The 19,849-nt window shown below is 34.1% G+C and overlaps 1 protein-coding gene across 3 annotated transcripts in view; it reads left to right on the plus strand.

The window, feature by feature from the left end:
- The window catches only part of KLHL20 (kelch like family member 20), a 75,672-nt gene that overhangs the window by 2,681 nt on the left and 53,142 nt on the right, over window positions 1-19,849 (plus strand). Inside the window, exon 3 of one of the 3 annotated variants that reach the window (XM_074222045.1) lies at window positions 1,600-1,635. The exons of 1 other annotated variant lie outside the window; for it this stretch is intronic. In XM_074222045.1, coding sequence (XP_074078146.1) covers window positions 1,600-1,635 — 36 coding nt within the window. Of the gene's footprint in view, window positions 1-1,599; window positions 1,636-9,575; window positions 19,561-19,849 lie in introns of those variants that run through there. One more of the 3 variants, XM_074222044.1, reaches the window with a different exon arrangement.

Consider the following 19,849-nt stretch of genomic DNA (forward strand, 5'->3'; position numbering starts at 1 on the left):
TTTAGTCCTGAACTGTTTTGAATGTAGCATTTTGACTATTTTAATTTTGCATAGCAGTTATTTCTTTTTGTAGACTAGTTACTGGAGCATTTTTATGGTATATAATCAGTAACCACATTACACTATTGTATGAGGTTAGAAAAGATTTAAACTCCCAAAAGGAAGGGTCAGTTGTTGGTTTTTTTCCTTATTGTAAATGATGACTATCATTCATGCTTTGTTATGAAATATATTTCTAGTCAGATTCTGGTTTTGTTAGCTCCTAAATTTTTGGAATATATTATGTTAATTAAACAAGTAACTAAGATCTGCATTGTAGGTCAGAGTAGTCGAGATCTAAGAAAGATTTTAGACATGATCCTTGAGCTATTGAAAAATAAAACATTCTGTAGTTAGATTTATCTAATTCTTGAGACAGTGGGTAAACCACTGACCCCTAACATCAGGAGGACCCAAGTTCAAATTTGGTCTCAGACACTTACTAGCCGTGTTACCTTGGGCAAGTCACTTAACCTTGATTGCCTCACATCCAGAGTCATCTCCCATCATCCTAATTCATATATGGACCCAGATGACTGTGGAGAAGAAAGTGAGACTGGTGTCTTAGGGACCCCCCCCCCAATCCAATTCATGTGCATGTCATGGTATCACTCCTCTGATGTCATAGTCTTCTTTAAGAATGAAGGACAAACATCAATTCTGAGAGAGGGATTTTGAGGTGTCCTAATAGTATAGTTTTCCTATCTATTCCAGTAACTCTTAACTTCTCTAAGAATTGAATGTTTTACCACTTGGTGCATTGTCTTTGGTGCCTTTTAACAAGCTATAGTTTCCTTCCTTATATGACTCTTTTTGCTTTTGTTTTATTTGAAATCAGAATTACTACCCCTACTTTTTTTTTACTTCAGCTAAAGCATAATATATTGTGCTCCAGGCTTTTACTTTTTCTCTATGTATATCTCTCTGCTTCAGATGTATTTCTTGTGAGCAACATTGTAGGATTCTGTACTCTCTGCTCTGTTTCTTTTTTATAGGAAAGTTTGTCCCATTCCCATTCAGCATTATGATTACTAACTTTATTTCCCCTATTCTGTTTTACCTCATTTATACTTTTTTCTCTTCTTTCACTCTGTCCTTCCTCACCAGTATTTTTGCTTTTAACCACCACCTCCCTCAGTCTTCCCTCTCTTCTATCAGTCTCTCCCTATATCTTTCTCCTTTTCCCTTCTATATCTGCCCTCCCTTCTATCAGTCACTCCTTCCCCTTTCTTTTTTCTAAATCCAATTTTGAGTGATATGTAATTCCTTCTTTGGGCTCAATCTCTTGAGAGTAAGATTCAATCAACCTCCCTTCTTTCCCTCTGCTACAAATGTTCTTTGTGCTCTTCATGCCATTTATCCTCCCCTATCCCTTCTTTTTCTCCCAGTATAATCCTTTATTTTATGTCTTAATCAATTTATACCCAAACCTTCTGTCCTAACAAATATACAACTCTAAAGAGTTACAACTATTATCTTTCCTTGTAGGGATGTAAACCATTTAGTCTTATTGACTAACTTTTTTTTTCTTTCTGTTTCCTTTTTTACATATCTCTTGAGTCTTGTATTTGAAGACAGTTCTGGTCTTTTAATTAGGTAAGTTTGAAAGTCCCCTATTTCATTGAACATTCATCTTTTCCTCTGAAAGAATATGTTGAATTTTGCCATTTGATCCAGTAATACCATTATTAGGTCTGTATCCCAAAGAGATCATAAAAAAGGGCAAAAGACCCCACATGTGCAAAAATATTTATAGCAACTCTTTTTGTAGTGGTAAATAATTGGAGTTTGAGAGAATGTCATTAATTGGGGAATGACTGAACAAGTTGTAGTATATGATTGTGTTGAATAGTATTATCCTATAAGAAATGCAAAACCTGGAAAGACTTATTTGAACTGTTACAAAGTGAAGTGAGCAGAACAAGAGAACGTTGTATACACTAACAGCAGTACTGTATGATAATACAGCAATACAGTGAGTGATCAAAGACAATTCCAAAGGACTCAGGATGGGAAATCCTGTCCACTTCCTGAGAGAGAACAGGTATCAGGTGAGGGTCTGAATATAAAGTAGGCTGTTTTCACTTTCTGTATTTTTTTTTCCTTTGGGTCAGTGTCTTCTTTCACACCATGACTAAAATGGTTAAAAAGAAACTGAGTCAATACAATTATTCTTTTTCATATAGCATAAACTAAAACAAATCTTCTAAATTAGCTTCTTAACTGATATTTCATATGAATGTGTTCCAAATGTTTATCTTCAAATCATAAATTATATAGTTCTGTCGGATTATTTTAAGAGAAGAAATATTTTGTCATTTGGTTATGATTTTTTTCCTGGTTCCAGAAATGAGAACCAAAATGCATAGATTGTTTCCATCTACAGTATTAATTTATTGGTCAGCCTTAGGTTACTCACCACCTCTTGCCTCAGTTTATCCCCACTATCTTGACTCACTGGGGTGTTAGGATTTAATGAATTTTTTTGGAAGTATTGATGAAAAGGTGCTGTAGATGTGAAAAGTGCTGTTACCTTATTTTTAATCTTGTCCTATAATAGAAATAATGATCATGACATCAGAGTACATGGAGAAATAAACAACAGTTATAAAATGCTTCATCATTTTAGCTTTTAACTTGATTGCTACTCATTCTCAGCTGCCAGAAATTCTCTTATGTAATTCATAAAATAAGGGTTTATTATTTATTTGACATAGGAGGTACAGATTGTGGGGTTTATTGATCATTTCTTTATGAAATATGCCTTTATTAACTTCTCATTCCAATTTCTCATTAATTTTTTTTTTTACTAAATTGAATATCAAAGTCATCAGCCAATTATCCACAATAATGAAAGGAATTAGGGGTGGCTAGGTGGCGTAGTAGGGGCAGCTAGGTGGCGTAGTGAATAAAGCACCAGCCCTGGAGTCAGGAGTACTTGGGTTCAAATCCGGTCTCAGACACTTAATAATTACTTAGCTGTGTGGCCTTGGGCAAGCCACTTAACCCCGTTTGCCTTACAAAAAAAAACCTAAAAAAAATAATGAAAGGAATTTTAGAGCAGGTGATATTAGCCTTTTCCTTGTCACTATCACTTAGCCAGAGACACTCTTTTCTACTACTACTTTGTCTTTGACCAAAAATTTGAACCTTGGTGTTATTTCTGAAAAGCACTGGTCTTTCTTTGTACTTGAGAATTAGGTTCCTGGTTAACTAAATTATAATCTGAGAGAGTTTTTCCTGCACATTCTCAATGTTAGTGCAGTAAATTAAGATATGCCAGTTAAGATTTCATCAGTTGGATATTGTAAAAAGAGTATAGGGCTTGGAATTAGAGACCTAAGTTCAAGTATTAGCTTTGCTCCTTACTGTTATGTTGCCTTAGACAAGTCACTTCTTGAGACCTCAATTTCCTCATCTATAAAATAAAAGAGATACATTAATTGATAAGTTCCCTTCCTGTTCTAAAAACAACCCTTGATCCCTTGATGAATTAGTTGAATATTAGACTATCCTCTATTCTATAATCCCTTGGTCCTTTGTCCTATTATTTTAATCTTACTGTCAAAATCCAACCAATTATATCCACCATCCATCTTCTTCATTACTACTCACATGCTGCTGATCAGAACTGGAAGAAATCATAAGTTGCTGACAGGGTGCACTACAAAATTATACCGACTAATCTCAACCAGACCTTCACTGTAATCATCCAATCCTGCTATTGCTTAATTGATTCCTATCCATTCACTCTAATAGCTGTTCTAACTGTTTTTTCCTCTCCTGAAGCCTCCCTTGCCACTCCTCCTTATTCTCTTACCTCTACACCAAAACAATAAAAGCCATTTGCCAAGGCTAATCTATTCATATTTACTGAGAACTCCTTTTCCCATTCTCTTTATCATTCCATATCTGTCTCTAATGTCACCTTCCCATTATTTCCTCTTCCTCCTAGTCGCTGATGATTTGGTGGCCTTTCTTATCAGACCAGCCAAACTGCATGTACTCTGTTGTCCAACATACTGCCCCATCCATGACCCACATTCTTTTTAATCTTTAGTTTCTCCCAATATATTATATGCTTTACTCCTTTTTACAATATATATAGTTTTTTTTCTTTAACTCTTCATTCTGAATTCCCTCCTCATTATTCAGCTGAAACTGCTGTCCCCAAAGTTACTAAAAATCTTCTGACTGTTCAGTCTTAATAGCCCTTTCTGGTTTTTTTTGGGGGGGTGGCCTCTGCTGCATTGACATACCCTCTCCTTCCAGTTATTCTTCATACTTGCTTTTTTGGCACTAAACTTTCTTCATTCCCCTCCTGTGAGTCTGCCTGCTCCTTCTCAGTCACATACTTCATCTATCACAGCTAAGACACTCCACCACCCTCTTCTCTTTCCTTTCTGTTTGCTTTCAACTTGGTGATATTATCAACTTCTCCAGGATCAGTGAGCCTCTCCATATAGATGACTTCCAAAACTGTCTAGCTCTAGTCTCTCTCCTGAATCCTTTCAGCTTCCTATTGCATAGTCCAGACTGAATATCTTTATATGTGTATACATGCACATGCATATATACACACGTCTATGTAAACTTTACTAATTTGTTGAGAATTTTATTTTGAAATTTGAGAGATATGAAAAAAATGAACCTTTTATGGATTTAACTGTAAATAAAAGAAACTAAATTAATTGTGTAGAATTGAATTTTCAGTGTTTTATTTTTAAAAATCTGTTTTATGATTAAATGAACTTAGCAGCTGCTGTCAAATTTGACAGTTGCTATATAGTGAAAGGATAGAGTACTATATTTGGAATCAGAGGACCTGAATTCAAAACCTCTCTAGTACCTATGTGACTAGGGGCAAAATCATTTTAAACTCTTAAGAGCCTCAATTTCCTCACTTAGAAAATAAGAATGTAGCAAATCTTTCACTCTAAATCTATGATCTTGGTATTTTCAGTGCTAAACTATAGCTCATTTCATACAGTAATTTTCAATACAAATTATAGTACTGGTTCCTGCTTTGCAGGATTTTCAGATGTATTTTTCCTTTGTTAATTAAATCAGTGAGAATCTAACAGAACTGTATGTTTTCTTGCTGTAGGTTATTTGATATAAATAGAGGTGACTTTTTAAATCTAATGTACTTATTTTAAGTCACCGTTTTTTCCTTTAAAACATTAAGCTAGACATAATAAAAATAACCCTAAATTCTTTGCATTGTCAAAATGGTGAGTCAGTACCTTAGGCTAATTTAAGCATGTCTTCAGAGTGTTGGAGTTGTGTCTTTTGGGAGGAATTTTTTTTATAGCAACATAAAAGTTACCATCCTTTTTAAAGTTTTTAAATTTTTATTTTTTCCAATTACATGTTTTCAGCATTCATCTTTTATGCAAGATTTTGAGTTCCACATTTTTCTATCACCCTCCCTTCCTCACTCTGATTTGCACTGAGTAATCTGATATAGGTTGTAAATTTATAGTCCTATTTAACTTATTTCCAAAGTAATCATGTTTTGAACGAAGAATTAGAATTAAGGCAGTGGGGGGGGGCAAAGTTTTAAAAAACAAATGTAGTATGTTTTGCTCTGCATTCAGACTGCATAGTTTTTTCCTCTGGATGAAAATGACATTTTCCATAATAGATCTTTTAGGATTATCCTTAATCACTGAATTGTAGAGAGGAATTGTGTGCATCATAATTGCTCATCTCAGATTGTTGCTGTTGATGTGTATAATGTTCACCTGGTTCTGCTCACCTAACTTAACATCAGTTCATGCAAGTCTTTCCAAGATGATTTCATGTAGAACAGTAGTACTACATAATGTTCATCTACCATAATTTGTTCAGCCATTCCCCAGTTGATGGGCGGTCCCTTAATTTCCAATTTTTTGCCATTACAAAAAACTGTTATAAGTATCCTTGTACATGTGAGTCTTTTCCCCTTTTTTATGATCTCTTTGGGATACAGACCTAATAATGGTATTGCTGGATCAAAGGGTAGGCGCAGTTTTACCACCTTTTGGGCGTAATTCCAGATTGCTCCCCAGAATGTTTGGATTAGTTCACAACTCCACCAACAATGCATTAATGTTCCAGTTTTTTTCCACATCCCCTCCAACTTTGATCATTTTCTTTTTTTGCCATTGGCCAGTCTAATAGGTGTGAAATTTGTATTTCTCAAATCAGTAATGATTTATGGCATTTTTTCATATGACAATAGATATCTTTAATTTCTTCATCTTAAAACTGTGACCATTTATCAATTAAAGAATGATTTGAATTCTTCTAAATTTGACTCAGTTTTCTTTATCTTTTAGAAATGAGCCCTTTACCAGAAACACTGTGAAAATTGTTGCTCATCTTTCTGTGTTATTTCTAATTTTGGTAGCATTGATTTTATTTGTCCAAAAACTTTTTAATTTGATATGGTCAAAATTTTCCATTTGTAATTTATAATGTTCTCTATCTCTATAATGTTTCATCATAGACTCATCCTCTCTCCATGGATCTGATACATAGACTAGTCCTTGTTCTCCTAATTGGCTTAAAATGTCACTGTTTATGTCTAAATCCTGTACCATTTTACTTTCTCTTGGTAAAGGATGTGAGATACTATTCTATGTCTAGTTTCTGCCATACCATTTTCCAGGTTTCCCAGCAGTTTTTTGTCAATTAATGATTTCTTATTCCTGAAGCTGTAGTTTTTGGCTTTATCAAACAGTAGATTACTATAGTCATTCACTTCTGTTTCTTTGTACTAATCTACTCCCCTGATCCACATCTCTGTTTCTTAGCCAGTACCAGTTTTAATGACTGCCACTTTATAATATAGCTTTAGATCTGGAATGATTAGGCCACCTTCCTTCGCATTTTTTTTCATTAATTCCTTTGATATTTTTGACCTTTTATTCTTCCAGATGAATTTTGTTACTTTTTTCCTAGTTCTATAAAATAATTCTTTGATTAGGTGCCATTTTTATATTGCAAAAATTGAGTGGAATATTTGATCTGCTAATGATGTTATTAATGCATATCATAAGTAAATAATATCTATGGAAAATGAAATTTTAACATTCTGATTTGACATTTTGTTTCATTGGAAAATTATTTTAATTATTTTTTCACTTGCTAAAGGATTATTACATTTTTAATACAGAATAGTTTGGGTGTAAAAATAAAGGATTAAATTGACTTCCATTATGTAATTGTTAATGAGAAAAGCAAGATTTTATATAATAGTTTATTTAGGTAACTGTCACATTTATTCCATAAAATGAGATGTGTCTATTCTTTGGAAAGGCAATATTTTAGGAGTAAGAGAGGAGTATGTTGTTCACTACCAAAAAAAAGGTAATTCACATTATGAACTCCTTGAGGGCCAGAAATATCATTTTTGTCTTTGTATCGCTGACCTATAGCACTGTGTCTGCCATATTGTAAATGTTAATGCTCCTTGAGGTTAAGTATAGCTGTTCTTTCTATCTAGAGTATGTAATCAATTTTGAGAGTTGAAAAGGATTTTTTTCATGATATATATGTGTGTGTGTGTATCTATACACAGAGAGAGAGAGTAGGTAATAAAAATGTTGAAGGAATTAATGCTATGACAAAAATTTTGGATATCATTCCTTTTGAAAATAGAACAGCAATATTGTCTTGCTGACAAGACAGTAATTTCAACCTCTCCCTGTCCTTTCCTCCAAAAAAAGAATTTCTTGCTGATATCTTTTATTTGGTGGCCAAGGAAAAGGAAAGACAAACAATATCAGTAAGAACAATACAAGGAGGAATTGGGGGGAAATTGTGTAGGGTATATCATAGTTTTAATAGAACTAACTTCCCATGATTTCTCCTCTGACCCCAGCTTAAAAAACATCAGTTCACATTTTTGTCTCTGTAGTAAAAATACTTTATGACAGTGAAAAAAATACTGGACTTAAATACAGAATATCTTAACCTGATTCTGACTGATACATCCCATAAATTTTCTGAGTCTTGTTTTCTTCATGTGTAAAATTGGTATAATAGATCAATTTACCTGTCTCACAATGTTGAGGATCAATGGGAAATTGATTTATAAACTAAGGCAATTTACAAATCATGTACTTTTTTTTCCCCTCTGTGTAGGGGGCGTTTTTTCATCTTCAAAAGAAACTTTGTAGACCCCAAGGAGACATATTTTAGCCAGTTTTTCATAAAGCTGCCTTAATTTTTGTGATAATTTTGTGTGTTTCAGATCAGGCCTAGAAGTGTTCGCATGTTAGTAATATTTGACTTGAATTCAAAGAGCTATTGTGATTTATTTACATGAGGATCACATAACTTCATGTCAAAAGCAGTCTAAAGTTTTGTGTGGGCAGCTTAGTGGGAAAAGTGGATAGATAGAGTGCCAGGTTTGGAGTTAGGCAAACTCTCAAGTTTAAATCTGGCCTTAGACACTTTAGCTGTGTCACCCTGGCAAGTCATTTGACCCTGTTTGTCTCAGTTTCTTTATCTGTAAAATGAATTGGAGAAGGGAATGGCAAATCACTCATGGAGTCACAACTGAAAAACAAAAGTTTTTTGACTCAGAAACAAAATATAACTTTATTAATTCAAGACAGAAAGAGATTCCCATCATTTAACTTATTACTACCCTAATGAAGTTTCAGAACCAGAAGGAATTCAGATGACATCTTAGTCAATCCCTTAATTTTCTAGATAAGGAAACTGAGATAAGAGCAAAATAAGTGATTTCTCAAGGCCAGATCTGATTAGTAGAATCTGGTAGTCTGGACTTTGTCCTTTTCTAACATAATACCTGGTTAGTTTTAGTCTGTATTATATATCTCAGCCCCAAGGTACCATGAAAGGGCAGAGTAGCTGCCCTTTTGTTTTACTATTATCCTATATTTTACTAGTTCAGAAATATTTAACGTGTTAGTAATGACTTTTTAGCTTATATAAAGTACTTCATTTATATATACAGTCATCACTCCTTGCCTTTCATGGGAGTAGCATTCCTAGAAAATAACACAAATAAAAAAATATAAATATTGATGCATTGATCTTATGAGAAATAGTGCTTTAAGTTTCTGAAGCCATCAAAAACTAGTTATCCCTTCCAGATCACAACTTTCTCCATTGCAGTTTTGATATATCATAACTTGGCATAAGAAATTAAATGGGCATTTTTTGAGTTTTATGAAGGCCAGCAGGTGACACAGAAAAAGTTTAAAAATTCAGAAATGCATAAACTATATGTATGGTATTTTTACTTAACTATGGCCAAATTTTATAATAAGATACTGTAAACATCCCATAATAAAAAAAGAAGAAAAAATCAGATTTCTTCTCTAGCATGGAGGAAGGGCCAAAAAATTTTATGCAGATTTTTCTTTTTTTTAATATGCAGATTTTTCTGATCAGAGTTTTAATCACCTCCCATCATATAACTGTTCCTTCATTATATTAATAAAAAAATTTGTAATTTGATAAAACTTGCATTTTCATTGTGCTGGATTTTTTTGCAGTCTATAAACTTTATTTGAAGAACTTAACTCTGATTTTTTTCACTTCTTGAGAAAAGCTTCTAATGAACATTGAATTTTACTGTTTTCTCTGTGCTTCTGTGACTGTTTCACATTACACTTTTGCTTCTACATGGTGAGTAAGAAAATCTAGAATTTTAGAATTTGTTTTTTGGATTCTCTTCTACATTTTCTTTTTTGTTACCTTCTATTGAGTAAAAAATAGTGTCAAAGTTTTTAACTGTATGTATAAGGTAATCTATAGTCTTTCTATGAATCTTCACTTGTTCTCTCAAGTTGTTTTTTGTCATGCTAGTGTCTGACACCTGTGCTTAGGATACTCCTTGATAGCTCCACAAATACTGTAACATGCAGATCTCAAAATGTTTTCATACTTTCTATCACATAAAGGTATTTAAATGAATGAAAGCATTTATTCACAATTGTTCTAGAAAATACCAATGAGTCTTTTAATCATAAAACTGGAAACTGATGAGTTCAATATTGCCTCAAAAATGAATTTTTATTGATATCAATCACCAAGATTTCTGCCAACATCCTTTTGTTCCTTGTTCTTTCTCACTTACTTATTTGATTTAAATACCAGGTGTCTGTCTGTCTGTCTGTCTATTTGTCTCTCTGTCTCTCTCTCTCTGTCTCTCTCTCTCTCTCTCTCTCTCTCTCTCTCTCTCTCTCTCTCTCACACACACACACACACACACACATATCCAAGCTAGAATGGGAATGTCTAAACAAATTATGGTATGTGAATGCAATAGAGTATCATTGGACCTTAAGAACTGATGATATAAACAGTTTCTTTTTTTTCTTTTTTTCTTTTCTTTTTGCAAGGCAAATGGGGTTAAGTGGCTTGCCCAAGGCCACAGAGCTAGGTAATTATTAAGTGTCTGAGACCAGATTTGAACCCAGGTACTCCTGACTCCAGGGTCAGTGCTTTATCCATTGCACCACCTAGCCGCCCCCAACATAAACAGTTTCAAAGGAATCTAAGAAGACTTCCATGAACTGATACAGAGTAAAGAAAGCATAATTTGGGAAACAACTTATCAAAGACAACATCATAAAGAAAAACAATTTTGAAAAACTTTAGGAACTCTGATAAAGGTGATAACAAAAGTCAACAGTTTGCTATAGCAATTAAGAAGAGCAAAAATAATCTTAGGCTACCTTAGGCTGGGAATGAGATAAAAATCTTGTTCTCCTATGCCCTGGTATCAGAAACATCTAGAATATTATGTTCAATTCTGAGGGCATCTTTTTATTTTAGGAAGGATATCAGTTAAGTTGGAGAAGATTCAGAAAAAAAGGTAAACATATTAATGACAACTCTTGAGTTTATGCAATGTCTAGATTACTTGAAGGAACCAAGACTTTATAGAGTATAGATGAGAACACTTACAGTGAATATAATACTGTGTTCAAGAATGTGAAGCCTTACCACATGGAATGGAAATCATACTTGTTTTGCTTAATAAGCAAGTCAAAGGACCAAATTAGTTAATAGGAAAAGTACCTTGCAAGCTTTGAATTACTGTGTAAACCTAGCATTATTGTTGTGGTGATGGTAGTTTTTTAGGCAGCATGAAGAATGCTGAACTTGTAGTCAGCAGACTCAAATCCTGCCCAAGACAGTTATTAGCATTTATGATCACAAGCAATTTAATCAACTTCTCTGGGAAGTGGAAAAGTGATGGTCACAGGGAGATGATAATACTTGTTCTCCCTTTCTCATGGGGCATAAGTGCTTACTTTATGAGGAAACCACTCATTGATACTAAAGCACACTATAAATGTGACAGCTAAATGGTGAGATAGCTTGGCCTAGAGTCAGGAAGATCTGAGTTCAGACCTGACCTTAGCCTCTTATTAGTTATGACCTGGGTCAGGTCACTTAATCTGTTTCAATTTCCTCATCTATAAAAGGGGTTAATGACCACATCTGCCTTCCAAGGTTGTTGTGAAGATAAAATGAGATATCTGTTGCACACTTTGCAAACCTTAAAACTGTAATCTTGCTAGTCATTATTACTGCTATTACTATTAACTGGTTCCAAAGAACAGAACTAGGACCAATGAACAAAAGTTGCAAAAAAGCATATTTATACATCAGGTTAGATAAACTTTCTATCAGCACTCTCCAAAAGAGAAGGACTACTTAAAGAGATAGTGATTGGAGATCTTCAAGATCACTTGTCATATATGAGGTAAGGTATATTCTGTTGCAGATTTGGGTGAATTAGAGATGAGGCCTCTGAATTCCCTTCCAATTCTGAGATTCTGTTGTTTGCCTTCTTCTAGTCAATTTTGCTATCCCGCACATGGCAGCAAGAATAATCTCCTTTAAAAAAACTGTTTAGATAATGGAATTCTTCTGCTCAGTTTTATATTCTACATTGCTAAGGCAGTCCTGTGTTATCTGTATGGTAGAGTACACTTTCTGTCTGAAATTGGTAAAAGTTGGTAAAGGAATTGAAATTGGTTAAAAAGGAAATAAAAAAATTACTGGCATTCAATAGCAGAATCATTTAAAATACAGAAAAAACTCTTGGGAACCTTAAGGAAAAGATCCTATAGTAAAATCTGAACCTCTAACTCATTGCCTTATACATAGTAGATACTTAATGTGTGAACTCCAGTCTCAAAGATTCAGATTTTCTGATAAACCTGAAATTTACTCATTCATTATGAAATACAAACTAAAAGTATAAGTAAAATTATCAATGTAATATTTAGTCTTGTTAAGCATTTAAAATAAATTGACTTTGCAGCAATATCTCTTTTTCTGGAGTAGACTGTGTACCAAGCTAAGTAGTGTGGTATTATAAAAACAAACACTTGACATGGGTACAACAGACTGTATATTATTAATCTTCACTCTAGTCTGTGATTTTAGATGAATCATTGACCTTCCTGGCTCTCAATTTCCTCATCTTGAAAATGAGAGGACTGGACAGAATAGTAGGGTGGAGCTCCTCTGTTCAGCCAGTACCAAGTGCACATTAATAGCCTCACTTATAGCCAGTTTGCGCAGTTCTCCACTTAAACATTAGCCTGCTCTAGCCCCAGCCTGTGTTGCTTCAGCAGCCCTACAGGACCTGCACATCAGGTGCTCCTGGCCCCTGAACTAGATAATCTTTAAGGCATCCAACCCTGACATTCTGTGGTTCTATTAAGATCCCTTCTTGCTGTTTCATGTGTGTAACTCATGTATGTAGCAGGGGAACTAGTTTCCTTCTCTGACTTTTGTTTCCTTTAGATCACCTCTTGTACTTCCTCTAAGAAATTACATGTCTCACCTTTGGCAGACTAGGCAGCTCAAAGGTACCAACCACAGACTTGTTGAGGATTTTGTTATTATACATATTGTTCAACATTTGCATATAACTTTTGAGACTTCAAACATTTGTATGATTTTATTAATAACCTCATTTTCACTTTTGAGGTGGCAACTGAGCACATTCCCAGCTTTGTACAGTAGAGAAAAAAGACAAGTTTATATCTGTAAAAAGTTTGTCTGTAAATCTGTAAAAAAAGTTTATCTGTGTATCTGTAAAAAGAGGAATTTATTCATGAAAGTGTTTGTGAATTTGCTCCAGAAAGTGTTACAGTAATTTTTCAGGTGTAGATGAGGGAAATGAAAAATGGAAAAGCAAGTAAATTTATAGGTAATTGAAGTGGTCACCCCTGCTGGTTCTCATACAGCAGAGGGAGCATCTGCTTCCCTGGATGCCTAAGCTATGTGGGCAGGCCAGGTGGAGCCAACCCTGGTGGCAGTTCCAAGTTCAGTTAGGCCCAGAACTCACCACAGAATTGGAAGGGAGATTAGAGAATGGCAGATTTCTCCTTTCCCTTTTTTTAACTTGGGGATTCTTCTGACATTGCTATTCTTCTCCATACAGTCCAGTATTTCTTCTCCTTTCCCCTGCATTTTATGGATTATTTCATAGTTACTGTGCTAGGAAAATTGAATATTATCAGAATTACTGTTTTGTTATAAAGACCTGTATGCAGAAAAAGTGTACTTTCAGCAGTCTCTAGCAAAAGACTAGACAGTTATCCCTTGCACATTACAGGCTTTGGGAGCACTATGCTTGTCTACAAAACTGCAAAACAGTGGTAGATAAGATCCATAATTATTTGCAAAAGTGCTTCCCAGTATCATATGAATTACTAGCAAATCATCTAACCATCTTCCTCTGGATGAAAACCTTCCTTTTTTTAAGGAAATTTTTTATTGATATCTTTTGTTTTTATTTCAATAAATTTCTTTGAATGGCTCCAGAGGTGCCCTTTATCTAACAAGGAGTATTTTTAAAAGAGGAAAATCAGCAAAATCAGTCAGTAAAATGAAAGTCAGAAGATACAATGTTCTACACCCACAGATTTCCTATCTCTACCGGGGAATCAAAGGAAGTATCTTTTCATAATTCTTCCTTGAATCTAGGCTGCTTCTTTGTAGTTTTACAATATTCCCTTAAAAATATGAATTTTTATTGATTTGGATCCCAAAATTTCTCCTAATATCTATCCTCCTTCTTTTTGATTCCTGTTCTTTGTTATTTGTTTGTTTGTTTGTTTGTTTTGAATTTACTTTAAATGTCAGGTCTCTCTCTCTCTCTCTCTCTCTCATCCAAGCTAAAAATACAGGCACTGTTCATATTCTGATCCGCTCTGTTTCTTCAGAGGAACTTTGAGATACATCATTTCCCACCTGGGTAGGTTAGCCCCTCCTTAGGCACTCAGATCACTCATAGGAATGAGAACATTAATACAGATACCCTATCAGCTTAGCCCTCTTGAGCTCAGAACTCTAGAGCTCTGTCAACCTAAACCTCCAAGATCAAGGATTATAGGCCCATGCCAGCCTTGAAGGGCCTTTTGTAGTATGAACTACAAACTGCCTATGCTGTGAAGCATAGGTCTTCTTCCTATTTATATTATTGTTATTGTGTATATTTTTTGTGATCTCTTCTTTATTCCACATCAAATTGTGAACATATTTCTATACTTTTCTGTAATCATCATATTTAGTCAGCTAAGTGACCCATTGAATAAAGCTCTGTAGCCAGGAAGACTCATCTTCCTGAGTCCAAATTTGGCCTCTGACACAAGCTGTGATCCTAAGCAAATCACTAATCTTGTTTGCCTTAGTTTCCTCATCTGTAAAATGAAATCAGGAACTATTTTTTTCCTTTTATGTCTCCAATTTTCATCATCCGTGTCTAGTATATACATATATAATAAATGTTTGTTGACTTAGTTTGATCTTACCTTTTTTTAACTGAAAGTATTGAATATCTACTACCAAAAGAAGAGAATACTAGTGAGCTCTTCAAATATAGACCAGTTATATAAAGCATTTACAGCTTATATCACTAGAAGAATCTATAAAGATAAAAAAAAAATGTGTTGGCATAGAAGTAAAAGAGGTGAGCCAAAAAATCCCAGGGTTATAAAGAAAAACTTATTTGGAAATTACTGTACTATGACAGTTAAATTACCTTTTTTTTTAAAGATTTTTATTTATTTTGAGTTTTACACTTTTTCCCCTAAGCTTACTTCCCTTCCCCCACCCCATAGAAGGCAGTCTGTTAGTCTTTACATTGTTTCCATGGTATACATTGATCCAAATTTAGTGATGAGAGAGAAATCATATCCTAAGGATAGAAACATAAAATACCTTTTAAGTTATTGTAAAGATTTTGATTCAATTCTGCATTTTTTTGCTTAGTTATGTATTTTAGATATATAAAATAGGCCTGAGTTATAAGTGAGAAAACAACACCAAACAGTAATGTCAAGAATAAATGATGTAAAATGTAATTTTTTTCAGAGTTGATTCTCCTTAGCTTTAAATCATTATCTCTCCTAAATGGAATTACAAATGGCTTTTACAAATTGAAGGAATCAAACTATAATATCTTATTAATCATTTGATGGACATGAATAATCCCAACATTGTGACTCCACTGAAAAAGCTCCTTCATTTCATGGTATCTTTGTCCAGGGAAATCAAAATGTTGCTTGGACTTGTGTCTTAATGTACTCCAAGTAAATATAGAGAGAACGCTTCAAATTTCCATTTATAGATCAAACTAAACCATTGGACAAAAGTTATATGATATATATGTGTGATATAAACATATATATGTTATATAAAAATGATATAAGTGAATAATGCAAAAATATAAAGAACAAGCACAGAATGAAAGAAGAGCTGTAGAAAAACTTTCCCACCCAGAGGAGGGAAGGAGATCCACAAGTATTATATGACAGACATATTTTCAGACTTTTTTGATATGTTGAGTTTTGCTTTTTTCTTCTTTTCCTCTTTTGTCAAAAATAATATTTGTCGAATGAGATAGATCTCTGGGAACAGCAAAGGGAATGATATTAAGGAATATTTGGGTAGTGTAAAAATACAAAAGACCTCAATAAAAATTTCATGTTAAAAAGTAGTGTTCAGAAAATAATAGAGGTTAGGGTACAAACAGAAGAATTGGTCTTATTGAAAAGAAGGGGGGAAAGTACCTGAAGGAAAGAAGAGACAAATGATATTAAAGTTTTAAGGAATAGAATGGGGAAGAAGAGAAAACTCACTCTGAATGATCTTCATTCCTCAGTAAGTATATGGTAAGGTTCTTTGTTTAGGAGTAAAGAGAGGGGGATGGCTAGGTGGCGTAGTGGATAAAAAGTACCGGCCTTGGAGTCAGGAGTACCTGATGAGTTCAAATCTGGTCTCAGACACTTAATAATTATCTAGTTGTGTGGCCTTGGGCAAGCCACTTAACCCCATTTGCCTTGCAAAAACCTTAAAAAAAAAGAGTAAAGAGAGGGAGGGTTTCCAGAAGAGAATGTTTAGAATGTGCACTGTTTGAATGTGTAGCAGTGGGACCCAGTTTGGATTAGAAATCATAACTGTAATCTGGTATGCATAGCTGTGTGATTTTTTTCATTTGCTATTGTTTAGTAGTTTGAGTGGAATCCAAGAAAGTAGAAGGAGTGTGGTGTAGAATGGATGTGGGTAAGAAAATCCCAGAGTTGGACTTTTGGAAAGGACAAGGAGCCAAGGGATTCAAGAATACAGGATAATATGTAATTTTACTCATCTACTATAAGATCACAACTAAACAGGAAGAAAAGTCAGAGCTGGGGTGGTGGTGGTGTAGAAGAACTCTGAAAGGAGTGATTATAGAGACTTGAGCATGCACTCACACATACATACAATTTGTAACACTAAAGTTTTTTAAATTTCTAAATTATATACACATTGAGGTTTTAGCATGAGAACTTTTTATTTTAAACTTCATTCTTTATGAACATGAAACATGTTAAAATGCTTTTCTTCATTTTTAAGTTATAAAGTATAAAAAAGTCTTAAACTGATAGCAATGGAATTAAAAACTTACTTGCTTGTTTATAAGGGTGAGCAAAATTATCCTTTAACAGCTAAGTTATTTTTCAACCATTAAATTTCCATGTATAAGCAATTATTATTCCTGCCAGGTCACAAGAATTATATGCAGTTTGAACCCCACTGTTTAGCTTTAAATAAAGAGTGAATATATTCAGAATGACTAAAAAGGCCTAACATGGAAACCTAACATTAAAATCACTTTAAGGTTAAAAACCCCTATATACCCTATTTTCTTACTTAGATATTTAGATTGATCTATATTATCATTTACTGCACCTAATGAATTTTGTCATGGCTTATTACTTTTTCATCCTTTGTGGTGCTTATTCATGCCTTTCTATATATTCTACATAAAAATTATACCTGGTGGGCTTAATGCCTTCCTCTTAAGAGGCAATGTGAGATAGTGAAAAGTGTGCTAGACTTTTAGTCAAGATACACTGCCACCCCCTCCAGGTTCAAATATTGCTTTAAATTCTTAATAACTTTGTAACCATAGGTCAATCAATCTCTCTCTCTCTAAGGTGCAATTGTGTTATTTTTTAATTTATAAAACAGGGATAATACATCAGTAATCATGACTATTTACATAATGCTTTAATGACAAAGTTCATTCTGTAGTACCACACTGCATTCTATGGTCTTAATAATGTTCATTCTGCCACTACACACATCATCTCCAAATAATGGACATGATTTATGCCCATTGAGTCATTTTGTCAGCCTGTAGTCCCTATTTTCAAGCCACGTTTACAGGAGAACTAAGCAGAGATCTGTCAGACTGAGGTTGTCATCAGCCTTCTTAAAGCTATTATGCATCTTTTCGTTGCACTTATAGTTTTAATTTTTCTTGGATTATGGTCTTCCAGTGGTTGAAGCCACTAAACAACCACAAGGAAAATGCAGGCTTTTTTGACATCAAACTATAAAACACTAGCCAATTTCCCAAATGCTATCTAGTTATCATTTATGCAACTGTGGGCACAGCTCATTGTCTCTAAAAATAATAAATGTTCTGTATATCAAGTGGTCTGCTTGTCCAGCTATATGTCAAAAGCCTAGGTGATTAAATTAATTTTTATGGATTTCCCTGAAGAGGCTTTGCAGTATTCAGGAAATTGATGCAATGAATATATTACATTCTGCAAAAACAGGAACATTTTGACTTAGGAATCCTTCCCCATTGGAACACTGGACAGGGTTATTTTTCATGAAACTGATGAGCATCTTAAATAAATTGTTTTATGCTTTTTTTTTTAGATTTTTCAAGGCAGTGGGGTTAAGTGGCTTGCCCAAAGCCACATGGCTAGGTATTTATTAAGTGTCTGAGGTCAGATTTGAACCCAGGTACTCCTGACTCCAAGGCAAGTGTTCTGTCCACTGCGTCACCTAGCCGCCCCTGTTTTATGCTTTGGTGTAATTTCTCAATGGGTCATTAAATGGAGTGGTCTCCCCAGTCCCATCTATCACTATATCTTTGAGATATAGTTTGAAGAGAGTCTTTAAAAACTTCCTTTTTGCTCTGCTGACTCAAATGTTTTTTTTCAAAAATCACCAATGTCCATTTTCTTTATGTTTCTCAGACTGTCATTTGATAAAAATGTTTGGCCATGAGAAAATCATTTTTTTCAGTTCTAGCTTTCTTTAACACCATGACCAGTTCCTGTCTTTAGAGAGAATAAGAGAGGAAGGGAGAAGAATGAATGGGTATTGGATTTGTGCCTACTGTGTACTAGGCATTATGGGAAGACCTTTAAAAATATCTCATTTGAGGTTGCAATCTTTCCTTTCGTCATCTTCAGATATTCTAGAAAAGGTTTAGCTTTAGTGATGCAGTGGTTCTATCTGTACAAAGCATTTAACCTCCCTGGGCCTCAGTTTCCTCATCTAAAATGTGTCACATGAAGGTGCTTTAATTCTAGAAAGCCATCTGTATCCAGATAAAGAACCATGGAGTTTGAACAAAGTTCAAGGATTATTCCCTTTAATTTAGGGGAAAAAATTGATATCTTATTGTCTGATCTTGTTATCTCTTATACATTATGTTTCTTCCTTAAGGATATGATTTCTCTCTCATCATGCTCAATTTGGATCAATGTACAACATGGAAACAATTTAAAGACTGACAAATTGCTTTCTGTGGGGGGTGGGGGAAGGAAGTAAGATTGGAAAAATTGTAAAACTCAAAATAAATAAAACCTTTAATTAAAAAAAATTTTAGAAAGCCATAGTACAATCCTTGAAACAAAATATTTCTAGAGCAATAAAGAGCAATTTTTCAGGCTGCAGTAGCTGGATGGAAATAACTCCTTAAAAACATTCACTTACCTTCATTCTAATTCTGTTCTCACCAAAAAAACCTTCATATTATTTTAGAATTGTATTATCTAAGGGAATTTACTACTACCTTCTCTTCTATTCCATCAAAGAAATGTTATCCGTTAAGTCAGGATAATGTCATTGAGAATAAATATATGTTCATAGGAAAATGTCTTTTTTTTTTTTTTTTTTTTTAGGTTTTTGCAAGGCAAACGGGGTTAAGTGGCTTGCCCAAGGCCACACAGCTAGGTAATTATTAAGTGTCTGAGACCAGATTTGAACCCAGGTACTCCTGACTCCAGGGCCGGTGCTTTGTCCACTATGCCACCTAGCCACCCCCCAGGAAAATGTCTTTTAAGACCTAAATAAAAACCTCATCTTTTAATCTTGCAAGATTAAATAAGTGGATCATTGAGTAAAATCCATAGACCAGTATTCTATAAAGAAAAATAATCATTTACCACATTACTTTTACAAAGTATTAAAAATGGACTATAATGGCTTGATATATCTTTCTCCTGCCCCAAATCTCAGGATT

This window comes from Macrotis lagotis, chromosome 2, assembly GCF_037893015.1.
Source record: "Macrotis lagotis isolate mMagLag1 chromosome 2, bilby.v1.9.chrom.fasta, whole genome shotgun sequence".
NCBI lineage: Eukaryota > Metazoa > Chordata > Mammalia > Peramelemorphia > Peramelidae > Macrotis > Macrotis lagotis.